The sequence below is a fragment of the Macaca fascicularis genome, chromosome X (assembly GCF_037993035.2).
Source record: "Macaca fascicularis isolate 582-1 chromosome X, T2T-MFA8v1.1".
Taxonomy (NCBI): domain Eukaryota; kingdom Metazoa; phylum Chordata; class Mammalia; order Primates; family Cercopithecidae; genus Macaca; species Macaca fascicularis.
The window spans coordinates 136,251,467-136,274,455 of NC_088395.1; the positions used below are offsets into that span (position 1 = coordinate 136,251,467).

General features: G+C 46.9%; 1 protein-coding gene across 18 annotated transcripts in view; it reads left to right on the forward strand.

The window, feature by feature from the left end:
* The window catches only part of BCORL1 (BCL6 corepressor like 1), a 77,601-nt gene that overhangs the window by 3,618 nt on the left and 50,994 nt on the right, over positions 1-22,989 (forward strand). For 16 of the 18 annotated variants that reach the window (XM_065538476.2, XM_065538480.2, XM_074029175.1 and 13 more), the window contains one exon: positions 21,073-21,202. In XM_065538476.2, the coding sequence (XP_065394548.1) occupies positions 21,117-21,202 (86 nt within the window). In that variant the 5' untranslated portion in view covers positions 21,073-21,116. Of the gene's footprint in view, positions 1-527; positions 572-21,072; positions 21,203-22,989 lie in introns of those variants that run through there. The other 2 variants (XM_074029174.1, XM_065538481.2) reach the window with 1 other exon arrangement.

A 22,989-nucleotide genomic window follows, 5' to 3' on the forward strand; every position in this document is an offset into this window, starting at 1 on the left:
CGAAGCCGAGGGCTGGAAGGAGGGAGGCTCCGGTTACGGGGCCGGGTTTCGGGATCAGGGGCAATCCCCCGGCCCTTGGAGAAGGAGGGAGAGGGATGGCCGCGAACCCCAGGGCTCCCCCACCCCGGGTCCTAAGGGGCGTGAGGAACGGACAGCAGGCCCAGCGGAGCTGGATTCGAGCGGATCGCGGCCGGGGAGTGGGAGGGCTTAGTGGTGGGCTTCGGGGGGAGCAGTCCGGCGGCGGGGCGGGCGGGCGGGGCGTGGGGCTCCGGCGGGCGGCGGGGCGGGGCCGGGGCGGCGCTGCTGCCGCCGCCGCTGCCGCCGCCGCCGCCGCTGCTGCTCCTGCTGGGGCCGCCGCAGCCGTTGCCGCCGCCGCCGCCGCCGCTTCTGGGCGGGGAACGGAGGCCAAAGAGAGTCCCGTGCCGGAGCAGAGGGCGCAGGCGGCGCGCGGTGGGGAGGGGGCCGTCCTGGGGGCGGGGGCAGGCGGGGGGGTGGAGCCCCCGACGGGGGGCGGTACGAGCCGGGACGACGACGACGAGGAGCCCCGGGGGCCGGGTGCATGGAGGACGAGGTGCTGGGAGAAGGAAGGGGGGTGTGGGTCCCACGACGGGCCTCGTGGGCTTGGCTTCTCGAGGTTCGGCTTCGGGACAGAGCCCTGCAGGGGCGCCAAGAGGCCGGGGAAGGGATAGGGAGGTGAACGGGTCGGTGGAGGGGGCCCTCCTCGCTGGGGTCCCGCCGAGAGGAAGGCTGGGCCAGAGGGACGTCCGGGGCAAGGCTGGGAGGAGCCGGCCGCACCTCGGCTGGGGATTTCGCGTTATGGAGGTGCGGGAGATTGTTGTAGGGAAAGACGTGGTCGAGGGGAAAGGTGGGAGGGAAACACTGCAAACCCGGGAGGCCAACAGCACAGGCCCGTGGGGGTGCCCTTCTATTCCGCTCGCACCTCCTCCCTCCCTGAGTGGAAGCACTATGTTTCGTTTTATTGTTTTGAAATTTTCAATGTTGGCTGATCGAAACTGTCGATGGGGTGATATTCATTCTTGATGTCTCCTGAGTAGACAGTAAGCACAGGCATCATTTGGCGAGCAAGCATCTAGCCCAGGGTTTAGAGGCTCTTTACGTTAGTGTGGGAAGGGGGCCCGGTAACTTTGTGCCACAGCTTGACTACTGTTAAGGCAGTTTGGAGGTCGTCCCTTTGGTACAGAGGTGGAGTACAATTGCAAAAATCTTCAGTGAGACTTCTGGAGATGAGTTGTAGGTTAGCGTTACAGTGGTTAGCCCTGTGGTTCTTTCAACTTAGAAGGCTCTTTCTCAAAAGCATGCCGTTGAGTTACATGGGAAAATAAATGTGGATGTATTTGGGGTTGGGAGTGGATTAGGTTGATAATAAAATTTCAAGGTTGGAAGGGAGTTTTAAGGTTATTTACTTTTCTGTTGATATGTCCTGTCCTTGAATGTTGGAATTGAGGGAGCTTTATTATGGGGAAGATGGTAGATGGCACAGTGGAGGATGTCTGGTGCAGAGTTTGGGGTACTTTAATTGGATGGTGATGTCACCATGTGGTACTAAAGATGACAGTATGTAGGAGAGAAATTTGGGGGATTCCATTGGGGATTAAATGGGATAACCTAATTTTAAGAATCATCCCGGGGCTCCAAATAGAAGCAAAAGGCTGGGGAGGAGCCTGTACAATTTTGATGGAGGCGAAAAGTTAGTAGCAAAGACTGAGGGAGCTGGGAGGAGCAAGGGGCTTGGTGAGTCAAGTTAAGAGAATCTGAAGGTTGATAGTAGAGTTCAGGGATGTGGCCATCTTGACCAAGTCATGAGGATGTTGTTAGGCGGACATCTTTTGACAGGGCAACTTAGGCAACTGCCCTTGGGGCAGATGTGAGGGATGAAAGGTACAGGCCTTGGGGCACACAGCTTGAGTAAAATTGACCTTAAGAGGGCTGATCCTGATACCAGCTTTGCAAGAAGGGTGGGTAGATTTCTTTTCTTTTTTTTTTTTTTTTTTTTTTTGAGATGGAGTCTCACTCTGTTGCCCAGGCTGGAGTGCAGTGCCACAATCTCAGCTCACTATAACCTCCGCCTCCTGGGTTCAAGTGATTCTCCTGCCTTACCCTCCAGAGTAGCTGGGACTACAGGCGCCTGCTACCATGCCTGGCTAATTTTTTGTATTTTTAGTAGAGACAGGGTTTCACCATGTTGGCCAGGCTAGTCTTGAACTCCTGACCTCAGGTGATCTGCCTGCCCGGTTTATTTTTGTCCTGGCTGTAAGTCATTGATGAGGAAGGAGAGGGGACACTGATGTCTGAGTTCAGGAGGACTAGTTTTTGGTTTTAATTTTTTTTGGTTTTTTTTTTTTTTTTTTTTTAGAATAGGCCAATAAGGAAGGGACAGCAAATCAAATCATTGGCATAAGGCAGAGAAAAGCTAAGGCCCCGGCAAGCTCTGCTGCTGGAGTCTGCATTGGGCAGAGTGGAGGGAGTTCTACAAGACATGATGGCTGCACCAAGAACACTCATGTGGGTCTGGCTATTTTGATTTGTCAGGAAAGTGTAGATAAAGAGGGAGGATCCCTTTCTCAGTGACATAGACATTCTTGGGAAGAAAAGAGGGGTCCTCCAGAGGGCTCTGCTTCATTTGTGATGCAGTTCATGAAATAGAAAAAAATGGGCTGGGTGCCGTGGCTCAGGCCTGTAACCCCAGCAGTTTGGGAGGCTGAGGCAGGCAGATCACTTGAGGTCAGGAGTTCAAGACCAGCCTGGCCAACATGGTGAAACCCGTTTCTACTAAAATCACAAAAATTAGCCAGGTGTGGTGGGGCGTTCCTGTAATCCCAGCTACTTGGGAGGTGGAGGCACAAGAATTGCTTGAACCCGGGAGGTGGAGGTTGCAGTGCACCAAGATTGCACCACTGCACTCCAGCCTGGGCAACAGAGCGAGAGTCCATCTCAAAAAAAAAAAAAGAAAGAAAGAAAGAAAAAGAAATAAATGTTTAGTACGGGGATTGGAAGATCTCAGGACACTATTAGTTGGATTATGGGTTGTAGAGAAGGGCTTGTTTGAGAGAAACAGAATTATGGGAAAAAAGGACTTGGACACTAGAGAGAAGGAAGGCAAGAAGAAGTCAGGAAGAGGGCTGGTTGAGCAATGAAGGGAAAAGAAAGGTGATCATCACTGGTCCCACGTAAGGGCCAACTAAGGAAAAAGTCAAACCTTGAAATCGCCAGGACAATGTTTTCCAAAGTAAACTCTGAAGAACTCTTAAAGCTCTTTACAATTTCATGCTGGAATCACTAAGGTTGGGGCAAGAGAGAAGGAAGATATGGGGTAAAAGTAGGGTTGGGGAGAAACTGGCTTTTAGAGAGAAATACAAGCATATTTATCCATAAGGAAATAGGGAACTTAGAGATTATATACAGGTTAAAATGCAGAATGTGAGAGAAAAAGAGAGGAATTAAGAGCCAAAGGAGGAAGATATTCACTCAGATGTCTTTTGGAGCTGGTGTTAGGGAGCGGGAAAGCTTGCCTTTGACAGCCACTGCCCTGGGAGGGCCCAGGAAGCAGAGGTTAGCTGGGATCCAGGCCTTACACATCTAAACATTAATTAGAAAATTTAGATTAAAGTAAGGATACCGAATGGGGGGAGGGATTCACTGTCCTAAATAGAGTGGACTTGAAAGAAGGAAAAAGTAGGAATCCACCAGTGTTTCCAGTCTGCAGGTGGGAAGGATCCTAGGTATGAGGAGATGAGTGATGGAAATTCCAGGGTGAAACTGGATAAAGAACAGTGAGTGGCATGAGAGCCTGTGGGCCAGAATTGGAGGGTGGGGTTAGGGGCATGGAAGAGAGGCTCTAATCAGGGCTTGGACTGGAGGCCATATAGAGTAATTCATTGATTCTAGGCTGAGCTAAGCTTGGGATGAAATAGAACAGCCAAAGAGAGTAGAGAGCTGTTCTTCAGGGCCCATCAGCATCAGAATCAGAGTGAAGAAATTCGAGGTCAAGTTTGGGTGGGAAAGTGAACACCAGAGTGGAACGGAGAGGGCGCTGGAGAAAGTGACACAACAGTTGGGGTAGAATAGGAAAAGGGAGAAGCCACTGATGATTACATAACCCGGAGGAAAGACCCTAGGCCTTCGGGTTTTCAAAGAGAAGGGAAGTTTCTTAATGCTGGAGTTTAAATTAGGTGTGAGTCCATGCTTGCCAGAGTGTTTAGTGTCAGGATGGCCAAAGAGGGAGGTAATATCTCCTTTTTGGCCACTAGGATGCTAGTACAGTATTTGATAGAATTTTACATATGAGCTAGGCTTTATTAATGCCCATTTTTGAATGGTTATCCTTAAAATAATGTAGAAATGGTTCTTTTTCTAAATTAAATCATTCCCTTTCCCACTGTTCATAACTTAAAAGCAATCTTTTATGATGAGAACTTTCTTTGGCGAACTGAAGTTTCATTCTGGTCAAGAGTAAAATTTAACTCTGTGTTTCTATCCCCATAATTCAAATATGCTGTTCTAATTTTCTTCTTTTTTATTCTAAGCAGAAGCCACCCTTTCCCCATAAAACATAAAAAGGATCATTTTTTTTTTTTTTTTTTTTTAAAGGGTAACATGCAGGCTGCATGTCAAGGTCATATTTTCCCTGGTCAATGAATTGTGATGAATTTGAATACAGCTGATGTATTATTTGTAAAATGTGGTGATTTTCAGATTTACTCATCACAGTATGTGAGGCAGGATACCTCTTCATTTGTATTTTAAGAAAACCTTAAGCTAAAGGTCCATGAGGAATCCAGAGTACCAAGGAGCAGGGAAAGCTTTGTGTTTTGAGCTTCTTTACCGTCGGTCTGCTAAGAAACAAAATTTGGTTACCTCATTACTAAGGTATGCCTAGAAATCATAGTGTTAGTGCCATTTAAGGGTACTGTTGAGTTTTGTTATAATGCTGATGTCCAGGGACAAGGAGAACAAGCAGATTTTTGCTTTTCCAAGCTTTGTAGAGAAGTGCACCATGTATGACTATGATCACAGAGGTGAGTTGATGCGCTCTATACCTGAATTCATGAGATGATTGTCTTCTGATAATGAGGCTTTACTCAGTTTAACTTGGTTGTACCACACCCCAGTTAGTATAGTACAGTGGTTCTCAGACTTGAGCTCCTCAGAATTGCCTGGGGCGGGGTGGGGGGTGGGCTTTGGAGACAGACAACCTCAGGTTAGAGTGCTTGCTCTTCTACTTCCCAGCTGTGTGGCAGGAGGCAAGTCAGTTAACTAACCTTCTCTCTCTCTCTCTCTCTCTCTCTCTCTCTCTTCTCTTTCTTTCTTTCATTTTTGGCAGAGTCTCGCTCTGTCGCCCAGGCTGGAGTGCAGTGGCACGATGTCGGCTCACTGCAAGCTCCACCTCCCAGGTTCAAGCCATTCTCCTGCCTCAGCCTGGCAAGTAGCTGGGACTACAGGCGCTGGCCCACACCCGGCTAATTTTTTGTATTATTATTATTTTTTTTTTGGTAGAGACGGGGTTTCACTGTGTTAGCCAGGATGGCCTTGATCTCCTGAGCTCGTGATCCACCCGCCTCAACCTCCCAAAGTGCTGGGATTACAGGTGTGAGCCACTGCACCCAGCCTTTTTTTTTTTTTTTTTTGAGACAGTCTAGCTCTGTCATCCAGGCTGGAGTACAGTGGTGCGATCTCGGCTCACTGCAACCTCCGTCTCCTGGGTTCAAGCTATTCTCCCACCTCAGCCTCCTGAGTAGCTGGGATTAAACGTGCCCACCACCATGCTCAGCTAGTTTTTGTATTTTTAGTAGAGATGGGGTTTCACCATGTTGGCCAGGCTGGTCTCGAACTCCTGACCTGAAGTGATCTGCCCACCTCAACCTCCCAGAATATGTTGGGATTACAGGCATAAGCCACCGTACCAGGTCTTCACTTAACTTACTTTCTTTCTTTTTCTTCTTTTTTTTTTTTTGGAGATGGAGTCTTGCTCTGTCACCCAGGCTGAAGTGCAGTGGTGCTATCTTGGCTCACTGCAACCTCCGCCTCCCAGGTTCAAGTGATTCTCGTGCCTCAGCCTCTCGAGTAGCTGGGATTACAAGCACCCAGCACCACGCCCAGCTAATCTTTGTATTTTTAGTAGAGATGGGGTTTTGCCATATTGGCCAGGCTGGTCTCGAACTCCTGACCTTAGGTGATCCTCCTGCCTCAGCCTCCCAAAGTGCTGGGATTACAGGCGTGAGCCACTGTGCCCGGCCCACTTAACTTTGTTGAGCCTCAGTTTTCTCATCTATACAATGGAGATGATAATACTAATTTCACAGGGCTGTGAGGATTACACAGAATCATCCCAGGCCCATAGTAGGTGCTCAATAAATGGGACCTATTATTATGTTATTACCTAATTTTTCTTGTTCAATTGTATCCTATTATATTATAGTAAACATGGTGGCAGCGTGAAAACTATCAACAGCTTCTTGGTGGTCCCCTTATATCTTGATTCTCTGTCCTCTTTCTTCATATTCCTGTTGTATTAGTACACATTTAGCATTTACAACGTCCTAGGAAGAAAGAGCTTGACTCATCACTGCATCCACCTTTGAGATGGAAGTGGCGGCTTCTTTAACAGCTATGCTGTAACACTGCTCAGTAGTTCAGGACAGGAACTGAGGAGTGTATATCCAGTTGAAACTTGGGAACATTTCAGGCCATGGGTGACATTTTTAAAAACCTTTGCTTTCTGAAAAGGGTTGCTGTGTTTATTTTATTTTATTTATTTATTTGAAAGTGTGCAGTGGTGTGATCTCGGCTTACTGCAACCTCCACCTCCCAGGTTCAAGTGATTCTTCTGCCTCAGCCTCCTGTGTAGCTGGGACTACAGGTGTGAGCCACCACGCCTGGCTAATTTTTGTATTTATATTTTTTATTTATTTTTTGGGAGTGAGTTTCATTCTTGTTGCCTAGGCTGGAGTGCAATGGTGCAATCTTGGCTCACTGCAACCTCTGCCTCCTGGTTTCAAGCGATTCTCCTGCTTCAGCCTTCCGAGTAGCTGGGATTACAGGCACCCACCACCACACCCGGCTGATTTTTGTATTTTTTCTAGTAGAGATGGGGTTTTGCCATGTTGGCCTGGCTGGTCTCGAACTCCTGACCTCAAGTGATCTGTCCGCCTTGGCCTCCCAAAGTCTGAGCCACCACGCCCAGCCTATTTATTTATTTATTTATTTATTTATTTATTTTGAGACGGAGTCTCGCTCTGCCGCCCAGGCTGGAGTGCAGTGGCCGGATCTCAGCTCACTGCAAGCTCCGCCTCCCGGGTTCACGCCATTCTCCTGCCTCAGCCTCCTGAGTAGCTGGGACTACAGGCGCCCGCCACCGCGCCCGGCTAGTTTTTTTTTTTTTTTTGTATTTTTTAGTAGAGACGGGGTTTCACCGTGTTAGCCAGGATGGTCTCGATCTCCTGACCTCGTGATCCGCCCATCTCGGCCTCCCAAAGTGCTGGGATTACAGGCTTGAGCCACCGCGCCCGGCCTATTTATTTATTTTTGAGACAGGGTCTGGCTCTGTTGCCTCAGCCTCTCGAGTAGCTGGGACAGGCCACCACGCCCGGACAATTGTTTTTATTTTTATTTTTAGTAGAGACAGGGTCTCCCTGTGTTGCCCAGGCTGCTCTCAAACTCCTGAGCTCCAGCATTCCTCCTGTCTTAACTTCCCAAAGTGCTGAGATTACAGGCATGAGCCACTGTGCCTAGCAGAAAATATTCTTTTTATTTTATTTTTGTTTCTGAGATGGAGTCTTGCTCTATTGCCCAGGCTGAAGTAGAGTGGTGCAAACTCGGCTCACTGCAGCTTCGACCTCCCAGGCTCAAGTGATCTTCCCACTTCATCCTCCCGAGTAGCTAGGACTACAGGCCCATACCACCAGGCACAGTTGATTTTTTAAAAAAAGTTTTGGACCAGGCACAGTGGCTCACGCCTGTAATCCCACCACTTTGGGAGGTCGAGGCTGGCAGATCACTTGAACCCAGGAGTTCAAGACCAGCCTGGGCAATGTAGCAAGACCCTGTCTCTACAAAATAATACAAAAATTACCTGGGCTTGGTGGCGCCAGGCATGGTGGCGTGTGTCTATAGTCCCAGCTACTTGGGAAGCTGAGGTGGGAGGGCCACTTGAGCCCGGGAGCGCTGCTACAGTGAGCTGTGATCATGCCACTGCACTTCAGCCCGGGCGACAGAGTTGAGACCCAGTCTCAAAATAACAACAACAATAACAACAACAACAAAAACTCTTTGAGCTAATACTGTTTAATGAATGCTGTATAGATACACCTTTGAATGAGTAATATATATAAAGTTGGTTGAACCCATAGCTGAGTCTGTTCTGTTGTGAGAAAATAGAAAGAATAACCTGATAATGGTCTCTCCAAATATCTGTGTATGTAGTCCAGGAGACTTTTATAAAAGCAAAAGTTGGGTGAGGAAGAATTGTCTTTTTAAAACTATATATATATACACATATATATATATATATAGAGAGAGAGAGAGAGAGAGAGAGAGAAACCGGGTTATGAGACTGGCTAATTTTTGTATTTTTTGTAGAGACAGGGTTTCACCATGTTGCCAAAGCTGGTCTGGAACTCCTGGGCTCAAGCGATCCGTCTGCCTTGGCCTCTCAGTGTTGGGATTACAGGCGTGAGCCAGTGCGCCCGGCCAGGAATTGTCTTTAGGTGAAAAAATGCATATCATGAATATGGTATACTGAAATGGAGACACCAGAGGGCCACTGTCACAGTCTATGGCAGGGAGGACCCAGAAGCATCTCAAAAGGGATTCAGAATGTCTCATATTACAGTGATTCAACTTTAGAGTGTGAAAAAAGCACTAAATATTTATATAGTCCTGCTGAAGACCAAGATTGAGGAAAGCCAATTTGTGTTTTTGGTCTAGCAGAAATTAGAAGTACTCAAAAAATGACCCTAGCTATTTAGGGTGACATTTTGAGGTTGCTTTGCATTTTGAAAGGACTGATTAATTTCACAATGATCACTTAAGTTTTGTGTGACATCTGGAAGTTGTATAAAATCTTGTATCCAGAGCCTAGGTCTATTATAAAGCTATGATGAGGTGTTTTCGTTAAATGGAGTAAAGTAATTTTCTTACAGCAGGAAATGGAAGTGAGTACTGTTTGAATAATAGGAAAAAAGTATAGCAATGGGTAGAAAGCAAAAAGAATCTGGCGGTATGAAAATGTAAGTGAGGCCAGGCACACTGGCTCACGCCTATAATCTCAGCACTTTGGGAGGCAAAGGCAGGAGGACTGCTTGAGGCCAGGAGTTTGATTCTAGCCTAGGCAACACAGGGAGACCCTGACTGTACTGAAAAAATTTTTAAAATAGCCAGGTGTGGTGGCGCACACCTGTAGTCCCAGCTGCTTGAGAGGCTGAGGTGGGAGGATCGCTTGAGCCTGAGAGGTCAAGGTTGCAGTGAGCTATGATCATGCCATTGTACTCCAGCCTGCGTTACAGAGCAAGACCTGTCTCAAAGAAAGAAACAAAATGTAAGCAAAAGATTAAAACTTTTGCATTTGACTACTTCATTCTTGGAATAGATTACCTATGGTCCTTTTTTTATTTTTTAATTTTAATTTTATTTATTTATTTTTTTTTGAGACAGAGTCTTGCTTTTGTAGCTCAGGTTGGTGTGCAATGGCACAATCTCAGCTCTGACCCCCTGGGTTCAAGTGATTCTGCTGCCTCAGCCTCCCGAGTAGCTGGGATTACAGATGCCCACCACCATGCCCAGCTAATTTTTTGTATTTTTAGTGGAGACAGGGTTTCACCATATTGGCCAGTCTGGTCTTGAACTCCTGACCTCAGGTGATCCACCCGCCTTGGCCTCCCAAAGTGCTAGGATTACAGGCGTGAGCCACCACGCCCGGCCAGCCTGTGGTCCTTTTTTAAGTGCTTTCATGTTATTCCGAATTTTTAGTAGGGACTAGTAGTTCATTCCCATTTTGCAGGTGACACGGTAAATGGACATAGAGAGATAGTCTGAGATGGCTGAGAAGTGGGGACTGGGAGTGTTCTCCAAGTTTTCCCACCGCAGTGTAGGCTATGGGTCCTAGAGTGTATCACTTTTCAAGGCATTACTAGATTAGATGGTTCTGTTTAATATTGCTGCTGTTTGAGTAGATGGTTCTGAATGGATTTTGGATGTTCCTAAACATCAGATTGACCCTGAAAAGATGGGATCCAGCACTAGTGAGGAGCGTGAAAAGGGCGTAGCATGGGTCTGGATGCTAATGCTCACAGAGGAACTCCAGGGAGATTGCAAGCCCTGGCCGCTCAGCTGAGATGACTGTCCAGCCTCCTGAGGTGACTACTTTGGGGTAACTACATTCATTTGAATGAGTAAACACTCATGCATTTAACAGGCAGTTAACATTCCTTTGTATCCAGTCTCATAAATGTTTATAGGTAAGGTTTTAGACATGGAAGTACCCAAAGAGTCTATGAAGGTGTCCGTGCTAGACCTGTGTGCCGGCAACTAGTTAGCCTTCCCACTGAATACCAGAATTAATGTATCTGGGCAAAAGATACAATATGCCTTATAAGACTGATCCCTTGGGGTAGATACCCGTGGAAATATTTGGATAGGAAAAAAAAATCCAGGGGAAGTAGAAAGTGTTAGAATAGATTTTTAGTCAGGCAAAAGTTTGGGATGAACAGCACAAAGGCCCTTCTTCCTCCTTTAAATTGCCTGGCAGATTATTTCTAGTTGATTTTGTGTGTGCAGTAGTAGAGGGACCAAGTTGGCATGAAGGGAAGCAAAGTAAAGTGTTTGGGGGCATGTCTATGGGACTTTTCTTTTCTTTTTTTTTTTTTCGAGACAGAGTCTCACTCTGTTGCTCAGGCTAGACTGCAGTGGCATGAACTTGGCTCACTGCAACCTCTGCCTCCCAGGTTCAAGCGATTCTCCCGCCTCAGTCTCCTGAGTAGCTGGGATTACAGGTACCCACCACCAAGCCTGATTAATTTTTGTATTTTTAGTAGAGATGGGGTTTCACCATGTGGACCAGGATGGTCTCGAACTCCTGGTCTCAAGTGATCCACCCACCCCAGCCTCCTAAAGTCCTGGGATTACAGGCATGAGCCACCACGTCTGGCCTGTCTATGGGACTCTTGAGTTTCAGGGAATGATATTTGGTTAATGGTAGGGAAAGATGAGGGAATATAGATATTGGGGGGAAAGATTGAGGAGAATTTTAGAATACCCTTATATGTATTAGATCATTAAAGAACAGTTTATTTTTATTTTTATTTTTTGACATGGAGTCTAGCTCTGTCACCCAGGCTGGAGTGTAGTGGCCTGATCTTGGCTCACTGCAACCTTTGCCTCCCAGGTTCAAGCAATTCTCCTGCCTCAGCCTTCTGAGTAGCTGGGATTACAGGCATACACCACCACGCCCAGCTAATTTTGTATTTTCAGTAGAGATGGGGTTTCGGCATGTTGGCCAGGCTAGTCTAGAACTCCTGACCTCTAGTGATCCACCTGCTTCCACCTCTCAAAATGCTGGGATTACAGGCATGAGTCACTGCACCCGGCCAGAACGGTTTAAATTGGGGTAACTTCCTCATTGGGGGCACGGGTTGCGGTATGTAATCAAGTAGGGAAAACAGGAATGTTAGTCTTCTAACACATTCTGTTGAATACACATGGAAGAAGGCAGAGTAATCAGGAGGGCAAGCTCTGTAGTAGGAGTTCCACATCTAAAGCCAGGTAAAGTTGTCCTTGCTGGGTGTGTATACATTTTCCTGTGGAAAACAATGAGCAGATTTGCCTTCACTCTAAAAGACTTCTGGGCAGAAGTCATGGCCTTTTCCCTCTAGCCCTGAGATCTCAGTGTCAGTGGTCTTTTGGATCTCCTCAGGGGTGTCTTGGATGCTGTTTTTCCCAAGTGGAATGATGAGGTGGCCTCTCCTTTTGCTGCTGTAAAGTTCGCCTCTGTCTTATGGGAGCTTTACCAAGAGCTCTGGGTCTCTATTGGAGGAGTAGGTCCCAAAGTTGGTTTTCTTTACTTATTAGTCATCACTGACCCAGCCCTCCTCCTTAAACTGTCTACTGGCCACGCCTATCCTCTCGAGGACAGATCCAGGGCCAGGCTTCAAGATGAATATTTTCCGGCTCTTTCATTTTTTTAAAGTCATAATTGCTTCCAGGTCACCAGGCACTATGAACCAAAAGGAACCTGGGGGAGCAGGACCACATTTCGTTTTATTGAGAACTTCTTAAGCTTGGGTTTCTAGTTTACTGTCTTGATGGTAGAGTCCAAGCATGAATAAATGGGTAGGTTTCATGCTATGTGTAGAAGACCGAGTTGTGTTCCACACGTTGCCAGCTCTGAGTGTTCTGCACTTAAGGGGTCTTTGGCCACAAAGGGAACTACATGATCCTGAAGTATTTGTCAGCTGCATGAACACCCTGTCTGATCATTTTCTTTTATTTATTTATTTTTTTGAGACAGGATCTCTCTTTGTCACCCAGGCTGGAGTGCAGTGGCATGATCTTAGCTCACTGCGGGCTCGACATCCTGGGCTCAAGGGATCCCTTCCACCGCAGCCTCCTGAGTAGCTGGGACCACAGGTGTGCACCATCATACCCAGCTATTTTTTTTTTTTATTTTTTATAGAGATGAGGTCTCATTATGTTGCCCAGGCTGGTCTCAAACTCCTGGGTTCAAGGAATCCTCCTGCCTCAGCCTCCCAAAGTGCTGGGGTTATAGACATGAGCCCATGCCTGGCCTCGTCCTGTTTAAGGTTAAAAACCTCATAAACAGTGCCTACCTCAGTCAAAAACATTTGTCAGATAGATGCTCTCTCTGTTACCTCCTTTAATGTCCTTCTCTTCCTCATATGCATGATGACAACCATGCTTTCGCTTGTAATTATTGTGAAATCTGCATGTTTTGGCATCTTCATTTCAAAACAAAACAAAAAAATCCTATCCCATCTGTAAAATCTCCTTTGAGATTTTAGTGCTGCCTATCCCCTATTACTAACTCCCCCAGCCCTGACATAGGCTATAATTTGATGTTATTCTTCCCCTTTTGAGAACACATTCTCTCTAAACTTTTCTAAAATGTCTGTCTTCAGTGCTTCCCCACAGTGTTTCAGTTTGGCCCATGATGGTGAAATATTTCAGGTTCCCCTATTTCATTTTTTTTCCTTTTGGTTGTTACATGTGATGGGCTTTTCTTTTATGCTTATCATACCTGCCCTTGTCTTCCAGTGTGTTCTATTTTGATTTGTTTTAAAGATCTCTGCTTCATTATAGTTTCTCTTCCACTACCTGCTCGCCCTCAGCTTAGCTGCTATTTTTCACCATCTTAAAGTTATTGTGGCCAGGCGCGGTGGCTCACGCCTGCAATCCCAGTACTTTGGGAGGCCGAGATGGGTTGGTCACGAGGTCAGGAGTTCGAGACGAGCCTGGCCAACATGGTGAAACCCCGTCTCTACTAAAAATACAAAAATTAGCCAGGCATGGTGGCCCATGCCTGTAATCCCAGCTACTCAGGAGGCTGAGACAAGAGAATCACTTGAATCCAGGAGGTGGAGGTTGCAGTGAGCCAACATCGTGCCATTGCACTCCAGCCTGGGTGACAGAGTGAGACTCCGTCTCACAAAAAAAAAAAAAAAAAAAAAAAAGTTATTTCTCTCCCATTAGTTCTTTTTTTGTTTGTTTGTTTCCCCTGTTCTGTAGTGTGGTGGTTGTCTCTGGCTACCTGCTCTTGGCTGCCCACTTGTTGGATTCATTTCCTGGGATTTTGGGCAGGCCTTTTACTTCTCTGTGCGTATGCCTCCTAAATTGAAGTTTTACATATATAAATATATTTTTTTCCAGCCACACGTATGGCTTTGGGTTGGCAGAGCACGTGCTCTCCTTTGTCCTCACCGTGAGTTGGATATATCTTTTGAGTTTTTCCCCCCAAAGTAAGGATAGCTCACAGTGGTTCCTCTGCCTTCTAGGCAGTGACCAGCGTTGATTCTTGGGCCATGCAGCTGTTCATTTCTTTAACAATTACATGGTTGTGACATCTGGGAAAATCCTTTGAGGTATTTCATATCCTTGTGCCTGTGCTTCCTGGGTCATTTGGGATTACCAGGTTTCTTCCAAGTTCCTTTTTGGAACTTTGCTTTTGATGTGATGATTTCCATCAGAGAGAGGGAGAGTGGGCGGGGTGGTGGGGGGAGGTGGAAAGGGAGAACACATGAGTACCGGTGCTTCAAGCAAAAGCCAGCATACAAGTGTGTAAACCAGCGGCACCTACCAAGTGTGGCATGCCTACAAGGCTTTTCCTTTTTGCTCACCTCTCCTGGGATACTAATTTGATTGGCTATAATATAATAAAACAAGCCCCTAGGCCTACTGAATCAGAATCTCCAGGACTGAGACCTAGGAATCTGTATTTTGAACAAGCTCCTTGGTGATTCTGGCTGGGAAACATTGGTTGACACTGACCCTCCTGACTCCTCCCTTCTGTGAGCATTCGCACAGGCAGGAGCCTGTTCTCTAGGGCTGCTTTAGAGGTTCCCTTTACTTTCCCTCTGGCTGGGGAAGACCAATCTTGCCTTCTTGTATAGACCATGTAGCTCAGTGTCAGTGTTCTCCTGCCCGTGTTTTATCCCTCCCCTTCTCTCCTCTCATCTGCAAAGGCTACTGTTAATTAGCAACAGTGGGCTTCAGATAGGAAGCTATCTGGGACGAAATCATGATAAAAAATTGGGAGGCAAAGATTTAAGTGGATGCTCCATCTTGAGGATCTTGTGAAAATGGGGGTATCCAGAATCAGCGTTGTTCTCTACGTGGTCATAGCACGTGTATTATATAGTAATTATTTTGATATTTTAACTTGGTTTTATTTTGTGTGTGGTTTTTTTTTTTTTTGGCCTAAAAGCTCTTTATCTAGGTGATGTTGTATGATGTTCTGTTTCCAAGTGCCTGTGTTCCCCCTCTGATTTCTGTCTCAGACCCTACATACTACTAATCCTAATCCTCTCTGAATAGAACAATAGGAAACCTGAGAGTGAAAAATCCAGTGTCACTGATACCTGCTGCCTATAGATATTTAGTAGCAACTGAAACTTGTACTTTGTGTTGAAACACATCTTTTTTTTTTTTTTTTTTTTTTTGAGATAGGGTCTCCCTCTGTTGCCCAGGCTGGAGTGCAGTGGCCCAATCTCGGCTCACTGTGACCTCTGCCTCCCGGGCTCAAGCAGTTCTCCCACCTCAGCCTCCCAAGTAGCAGGGACCACAGGTGTGCACAGCCACACTCGGCTATTTTTTGTATTTTTAGTAGAGATGGGGCTTTGCCGTGTTGCCCAGACTGATCTTGAACTCGAGCTCAAGTGATCCACCTGCCTCAGCCTCCCAAGGTGCTGGGATTACAGGCATGATCACAGTGGGGTTACAGGCCACTACCCCAGCCTGAAATGCATTTTATGGCAAGAACAGCCCCTTCCATTGCTTGAGTCCTCTAATTCTTTTCTTCCCCCCCCCAGACGGAGTCTTACTCTGTCGCCTAGGCTGGAGTGCAGTGGCACAATCTTGGCTCACTGCAATCTCTGCCTCCCGGGTTCAAGCAATTTTCCTACCTCAGCCTCCCGAGTAGCTGAGATTACAGGTGCCTGCCACCATGCCCGGCTATTTTTTGTATTTTTAGTAGAGATGGGGTTTCACCATGTTGGCCAGGCTGGTCTCGAACTCCTGACGTCAGATGATCCACCCATCTTGGCCTCCCAAAGTGCTGGGATTATAGATGTGAGCCACCATGCCTGGCCGAGTCCTGTAATGCTTAGTAGAGAGAAAAGATGAAATGAGTACCTGGGGTATCAGCCAATAGGCTGAGCTGGTTTTGTTTTTATTTTTATTTTTGTTTTAGACAGGGTTTCGCTGTCACCCAGGTTGGAATGCAGTGGCACAATCTCAGCTCACTGCATGCTTGACTTCCTATGCTCAGGTGATCCTCCCACCTCAGCCTCCCAAGTAGCTGGGACTACAGGCACCCGCCACCATGCCCGGCTAATTTTTTGTAGAGATGGGGTTTTGCCATGTTGCCCAGGCTGGTCTTGAACTCTAGGACTCAAGCAGTCCTCCCACCTGAACCTCCCAAAGTTCTGGGATTACAGGTGTGAGCCACTGTGCCCAGCCAGTGTTGTTTGTTAAAATGGGGATATTCCAAGATATTCTAAGAAACAGTCAAAACTTGATTAACCAGGATGTTCAGGGAACGGGGTCCCTGTTAAAAATGTTTCTAAAATTATGCTAACCCACATAACTGTCTTTGTAATGTTAAAAGATAATTGTCAGAAAAAAGGTAAAAAATCATGACTCTCGTACAGATATAAAAATGAACACGTGTTAAAGATTTTATTTTACTCATTAATCAACAAGAGAACCAGAAAGATGTTATAGCTGGTTCAAACAAAAAGTCAAAAAGCACAAATTTATGTGGAGTAAAGGAACTAAATTGCAAACGGAGGCAAAAGTAGTTTTTCTACAGTGGGGAGGAAAGTCAATCCAAACTCTATGGGACAAGACAGACTTCGCATATACATCAGTTACCTGCAATTTACAGAGATGCAGAATAGCTTGAAGACAATAACCTGAGCTAAAATCAGATAGCCCAGAAGGTTATACTATAGATAGTGCATAGGTTTTTCATTGGAGTACAAAGGTTTTTCTGTAGTAAGCAAACATGGTGGATGCTTTGTGTGTGTGTCGGGGGGGTGGGTGTTGATTTTGCTTCTTGTGATTTCTCAGGGCCGTCACTTCAGTTCTTATCCAGAATTCAGTTCCGTATAACATGCATTTACTGAGTAGTTACTATATGTAAGGTGTTGTGGAGGAACCAAAGACAAAAAAGGATGCTATTTCTTTTTCTTTCTTTCTTTTTTTTTTTTTTTTTTTTTTGAGATGGAGTTCCACTCTTGTTGCCTAGGCTGGAGTGCAATGGCAATGGCGCAATCTCAGCTCACCTCAACCTCCACCTCCCAGGTTCAAGCGATTCTCCTGCCTCAGCCTCACAAGTAGCTGGGATTATAGGCATGTGCCACCATGCCCGGCTAATTTGGTATTTTAGTAGAGATGGGGTTTCCCCATGTTGGCTCTGCTGGTCTCAAACTCCTGACCTCAGGTGATGTGCCCGCCTTGGCCTCCCAAAGTGCTGGGATTACAGGCGTAAGCCACTGTGCCTGGCCAAGGATGCTATTTCTTACCTTAGGTAGCTGATTGTCTGGTGGGGGAGATAAACATGCCTTGTCCCCAACTAACCAAGCTAGAGAGGAGAATAAGAACCAGTGCTGTGGAAGAGGTAGGGATTAAATGCTTGAGGATAACCAGAGAGGGAGGGGTTAACTGAACTCTAGGGCCAGGGCTAGGGGGATGATGTGATGACATTTAAGCTGGGTCTTGAGAGAAGACAGGGAGAGGAAGAGGGGGAAGCAGGAGAGGCCATTTCAGGGTGAGGAGGGAGAAGAGTCCTGAAACTGGATGGTGTGTTTAGGAAGGGTTGGGAGCTGGGGGTGGTGAGAGTGGTGGGGAAATGGCAAGATGTGGTGGAAGAGGAGGCTGGAGAGGAGGTTTGAGGCCAGGTCATGAGGGCCCTGAAGGCTATGCTGAGAATGGCTGGCTAGATCCTAGAGGCCGGGGAAAGCTGTTGAAAGCTTTTGAGGAAGGAGGGGGTGACATGATCGACCTGGAGCTTTAGAAGATGAATTTATTGTAGAATCAAGAAATTGAAGGCAGAGGGAGCAGTTAAGAGGTGATTGTAATAGTCTGGGTGAGAGCTGATGAGGGCCTGCACCAGGGTAGTGGCAAGAAGGGTAGAAGGCAAGGCTGGAGATGGCATTATTAAGGCATGACTTCTGATTGAATATGGGCGGCAGGGGAGAAAAGGAGTTGAAGACGACAGGGCGGAAATTTCCAGGCTAGGGGACAGTAGTGCTGTTAAGTAAGCTAGGAAACACGCTGCTACTGGACATAGGGGGTGGGGAGCAGGTTTATGAGAACAGATAATGAGTATGGTTTGAGACACGTTGAGTTGGAGGGGCTTGGTGGTCATCCAATTAACAGCGAGTTGCTGGCAGCTGGAAATTCTGGTCTGGGCTTAAGGAGAGAGGTCAAGGCTAGAGATACAGATTTGGGAGTCATCAGCGCATCAAGGGGCGAGCTGAAACTGTGGAAGCTCATGAGCTGAGAGAGAAGGCGGGGCAGGGCTGACAACTGGCATAGAGGGAGAGAGATGGGTGGGGGAAGCCAGGGAGAGCCGGCAAAAGGCAGACTAGGAGGAAAAGAGACAGAGGGAGACCAGGGAGGGACCAGAAGAGGGAGACTGAAGGCCAAAGAGTAGAGGGGAGGGGGAGGCACAGGAGAGGGAGAAGGGAAAGGAGGGGGAGAGGGAGGAGAGAATGAATGGGAGACTGAGGGAAATGGGGAAGGTTAGATAAGCAAGAAAAAGAAAGGGAAGGAGAGAGGTGGGAACGGGGAGAAAGTTGGAGGAGAGGGGATTGTGTGTGTGTGAGAGAGAGAGAGAGAGGAGAAAGGCAAAAGGTGAACAGCTGGGAGAATAATAGGGAGAGAGAAAGGTGAGGAGGAGGAAGAGTAAAGAGAGAGAGCTGGGTAGGGGGATGAGGAGAAAGAGGGAAGGAGCCTTGAAAGATAGGAAGGGGAGGAAGTGGGAGAGGGTGGCAGAGGTGAAGAGAGACAGATCAAGGGAAAGGCCAGGCCCCAGTGAATGCCCAAGTCTTTGGGGTGGGCAGTGGAAGAGAAGGGCCCCGGAGAAGCCATCAGGCAGTGGATCAGGAAAGACAAGAGAAGGGAGAGAATAAAGAGAAGGGGCAAGGGCAACGGTATGCCGCTCTGCAGAGATGAGGAGGAGGATGAAGCCCAGGTAGGGTAGATGCCCCTCTCTCTTCTCCTACCACCTCCACACTGGCCTCCTGGCTCTCCCTTGATCTTTGTGGGCAACCTCCCGCCTTAGGACTTTCTTGTACACTCTTCCCTCAGCCTGGAATGCTTTTCTCCCAAATATCCGCGTGGCTCCTCCTTCACTTCATTCCGATGGTTTAAATGTCTCCTTTACAGCAAGGCCTACCCTGCTCACCCTATTTCAGATAGTGGCCCTTCCCACCTTAGACTGTGCCCTTGCCCCTTAGTCTGTGTTGTACTATCTCCTCCTCCTCCTCCTCCTTTTTTTTTTTTTTTTTTTTTTTTTTGAGACAGTTTCACTCTTGTTGCTCAGGCTGGAGTGCAGTGGCGCAATATCGGCTCACCGCAGCCTCTGCCTCCTGGGTTCAAGCAATTCTCCTGCCTCAGCCTCCTGAGTATCTAGGAGTACAGGCATGCACTACCACGCCTGGCTAATTTTGTATTTTTAGTAGAGACAGGGTTTCTCCATGTTGGTCAGGCTGATCTTGAACTCCAGACCTCAGGTGATCCACCTGCCTTGGCCTCCCAAAGTGCTGGGATTACGGACATGAGCCACTGCACCTAACCTGTTGTACTATCTTCTAACATGCCGTGACATACAATTATTTAACATGCTGTGACATAGAAGTATTTAACATGTTTATTGTCCATGTCATCCCCCTGGGATGTAAGCTCCACATGGGCAGGGATTTTGTTCTGTTTTGTTAATTGTTGAATCCTCAGTACATAGGATGGTGCTGGCTCATAGTAGGAATGCAATAAATTGTGATACTGTGTTGAATGTGGACAATCTCTGAAAATTGAAAAACGGATACATGAAACAAATCCCTCATACAACTATATCTTACTGTGATTCACTTCTTTGGAAAGTGGAGAACAACATACAATTCTGATAACTGTAGGGTTCTGTTCAGTTGAACTTCAATGAATAAGGATTTTAGTTAATAAGCTAACTTGAGAGCTTAAGGGTCTCAAGACAAGCTCATTGGATAAAGCTTTTTCTTGGTGGCTCATTTTTTCTAGAAGGTAAATTGACTGTGCCCTGCTTGTGAAAGCGAGAGAGGGACATTGGCTGGTGAAGAGAGTGTTGGAGCATGGAGACAACAGACTGATAGGAAGGGACAAGGACGGAAACACGTGTTTTGTTTTGTTTTGTTTTATTGAGATGAAGTCTTGCTCTGTGGCCCAGGCTGGAGTGTGCTGGCACGATCTCAGCTCACTGCAACCTCCGCGTCTTGGGTTCAAGCAATGCTTGTGCCTCAACCTTCCGAATAGCTGGGATTACAGGTGCACACTGCCATGCCAGGCTAATTTTTTAAATTTTTACTAGAAACGGGATTTTACCATGTTGTCCAGGCTGGCTTCGAACTCCTGACCTCAGGTGATCCACCCGCCTTGGCCTCCCAAAATGTTGGGATTACGGGCGTGAGCCACCGCGCCCTGCCGAAACATGTGGTTCTTGATGGAACATTGTTTTCTGTTTGTTTGCTTGTTGGTGGTCAGTGTGCAAGGAATACCACACCTGATTTGGAGGGAGCTTGAAACCAGGTTAGATACATGTGTTATGTCCAAGTCAAAGTCAATGGAGTATTTTTGAAGGACTTATAAAAAACAGCATGTGCTTCCTCTGAAGAGTGTAAATTGGCTACGTCACTCAAATACTTCAGTACCTATGGATTAGAGAGTAGAAGAGAAAAAGGTCACCAGTAGTGTTTCAGTGCACCACTCATATATGGGTATGACTCTCTAATTGTAGTTGGTTAGGCTAAATGTGTGTAGAAAAATATACTGTCATCTCATTTGTCTGAAATAGATTGAATTTCCTTGAACACTCAAGCATATCTGTCTTTTAAGATAATTTAAAACTCACTCTAGGTGATTAACAATGTCCTCATCTCCATCCTGAAACCTATGGATTCCTAGAAAGCTAGTGCTCCCTCTTCCCGGTTTAGACCTTAATTTTCCATAGCAGGCTGGCTGCTTTAACATTTTGATGCTGTAATTACCTTTATTGAAACATTGCTGTGTAAAAGGTGATTGAAGCAGCTGTCCCTGTTACGAGTTTTGATTTTCTGGAATTCTTTTCCCCAGGGGGAGTGGCCACAGCAGGTCCTATCTGGTGGTGAGTGGCTGTCATGATCTCTACAGCACCGCTCTACAGCGGCGTGCACAACTGGACCAGTTCTGACCGGATTCGCATGTGTGGCATCAACGAGGAGAGGTGAGGAGGCGGAAGGTGGCCGCTGCTGGCCTCCAGTGAGTGGTACCTCATCACCAGAGGGATAGCTGCACACAATAGGGCCTGGGGAGGGACCGTGGGGAGGAGACTCTTAGTTGTTTCTAATTTTCCTGTGGTGGGATGGGGATGGGGCTGTGTGAGTGGCCTGATCTGCCATGCTATCTCTTTTCAGACGAAGGTGAGGAGGCCAAAAAAATGACCTTTTGCCAGCTAGCACTTGTCTACTCATTAACAACTGTCAGACTGGGGAGTAAGGGGAAGCTCAGGCAATGGCAATTTTTTTTTTTTTTCTTTTGAGACAGGGCCTCACTCTGTCACACAGGCTGGAGGGCAGCAGCACAGTCTTGGCTCACTGCAACCTCTGCCTCCTGGGCTCAAGTGATTCTCCCACCTCAGCCCCACCAGTAGCTGGGACCACATGCGAGCAACACCACGCCCGGCTAATTTTTTTTTTTTTTTTTTTTTTTTTTTTGTAGTTTTTGTAGAGACGGAGGTTTCACCATGTGGCCCGGGCTGGTCTCAAACCCCTGAGCTCAAGTGATCTGCCTGCCTCAGCCTCCCCAAATGCTGGGATTACAGGCATGAGCCACTGCCCATGCCCGGCCAGCGATTGCAGTTTTTATTTGCTGCCTCAAAGTTTGGTGCTCAAGGATATATATAAGGTATTTTCAGTCCTTGATCTAGGTCTGGAAGAAAGATGGTTTTATTGTTCAGATTTCTGCTGGGAACTGGCATTAGGCATTCTGGTGGTCAGCGCTTTCCCACCTCATGAGGCTAATTCCAATTTGAAGTGAGATCCTTACGAAGTATCAAAGGATGTTGAGACCGCCTAGCATAGTCTTGAGAGTTGGTGACACCTGCCTGACATGTGTGTTTTCAGTTATCTGTTCCCCAGAATATTTGGTTGACCAAGATGTGCTATTTCCTGATCATGCCCATACCCAAAGCACTCAAAATGGCCTTCAGAATTTACATTTGGCTTTCATAACCCTTGATCAAAGAGCTGTGTGTGATGGCTGCAGTGCCTCTCTCATTTTTTAAATTTTTTTGAGACAGAGTCTCGCTCTGTCACTCCCAGGCTGGAGTGCAGTGGTGTGATCTCAGGCTCACTGCAAGCTCTACCTCCTGGGTTCATGCCATTCTCCCGCCTCAGCCTTCCACATAGCTGGGACTACAGGCACCCGCCACCACGCCCAGTTAATTTTTTGTATTTTTAGTAGAGACAGGGTTTCACCATGTTAACCAGGATGGTCTCGATCTCCTGACCTCATGATCTACCCACCTCGGCCTCCCAAAGTGCTGAGATTACAGGCATGAGCCAGCGTGCCCGGCCTTTTTTTTTTTTTTTTTTTTTTTTTTTTGAGACAGAGTCTGGGGCTACAGGCACATGCCACCACACCTGGCCAATTTCTGTATTTTTAGTAGAGATGGAGTTTTACTATGTTGGCCAGGCTGGTCTCGAACTCCAGACCTCATGATCCACTCACCTCGGCCTCCTAAAGTGCTGGGATTACAGGCATGAGCCACTGCACTCGGCCGCCTCTCCCGTTTTTGGAGAAGGCACTGCTCTTTCATGTTTGCTGGTGTTTTTCTGTTGTTTCAACCCACTGACTGTTTAAATTCAAATATACATCAGATAAATCACCAAGACACAGAACAATATGGCTTTCCCTGGGATTCAAGATTTGACTTTTCTTGGGTAAACTTTAGAAATGTGTGTGTGTGCATATGGGGGAGTATTGGTGATTTTGAGGGGAAAAGGAATGGAA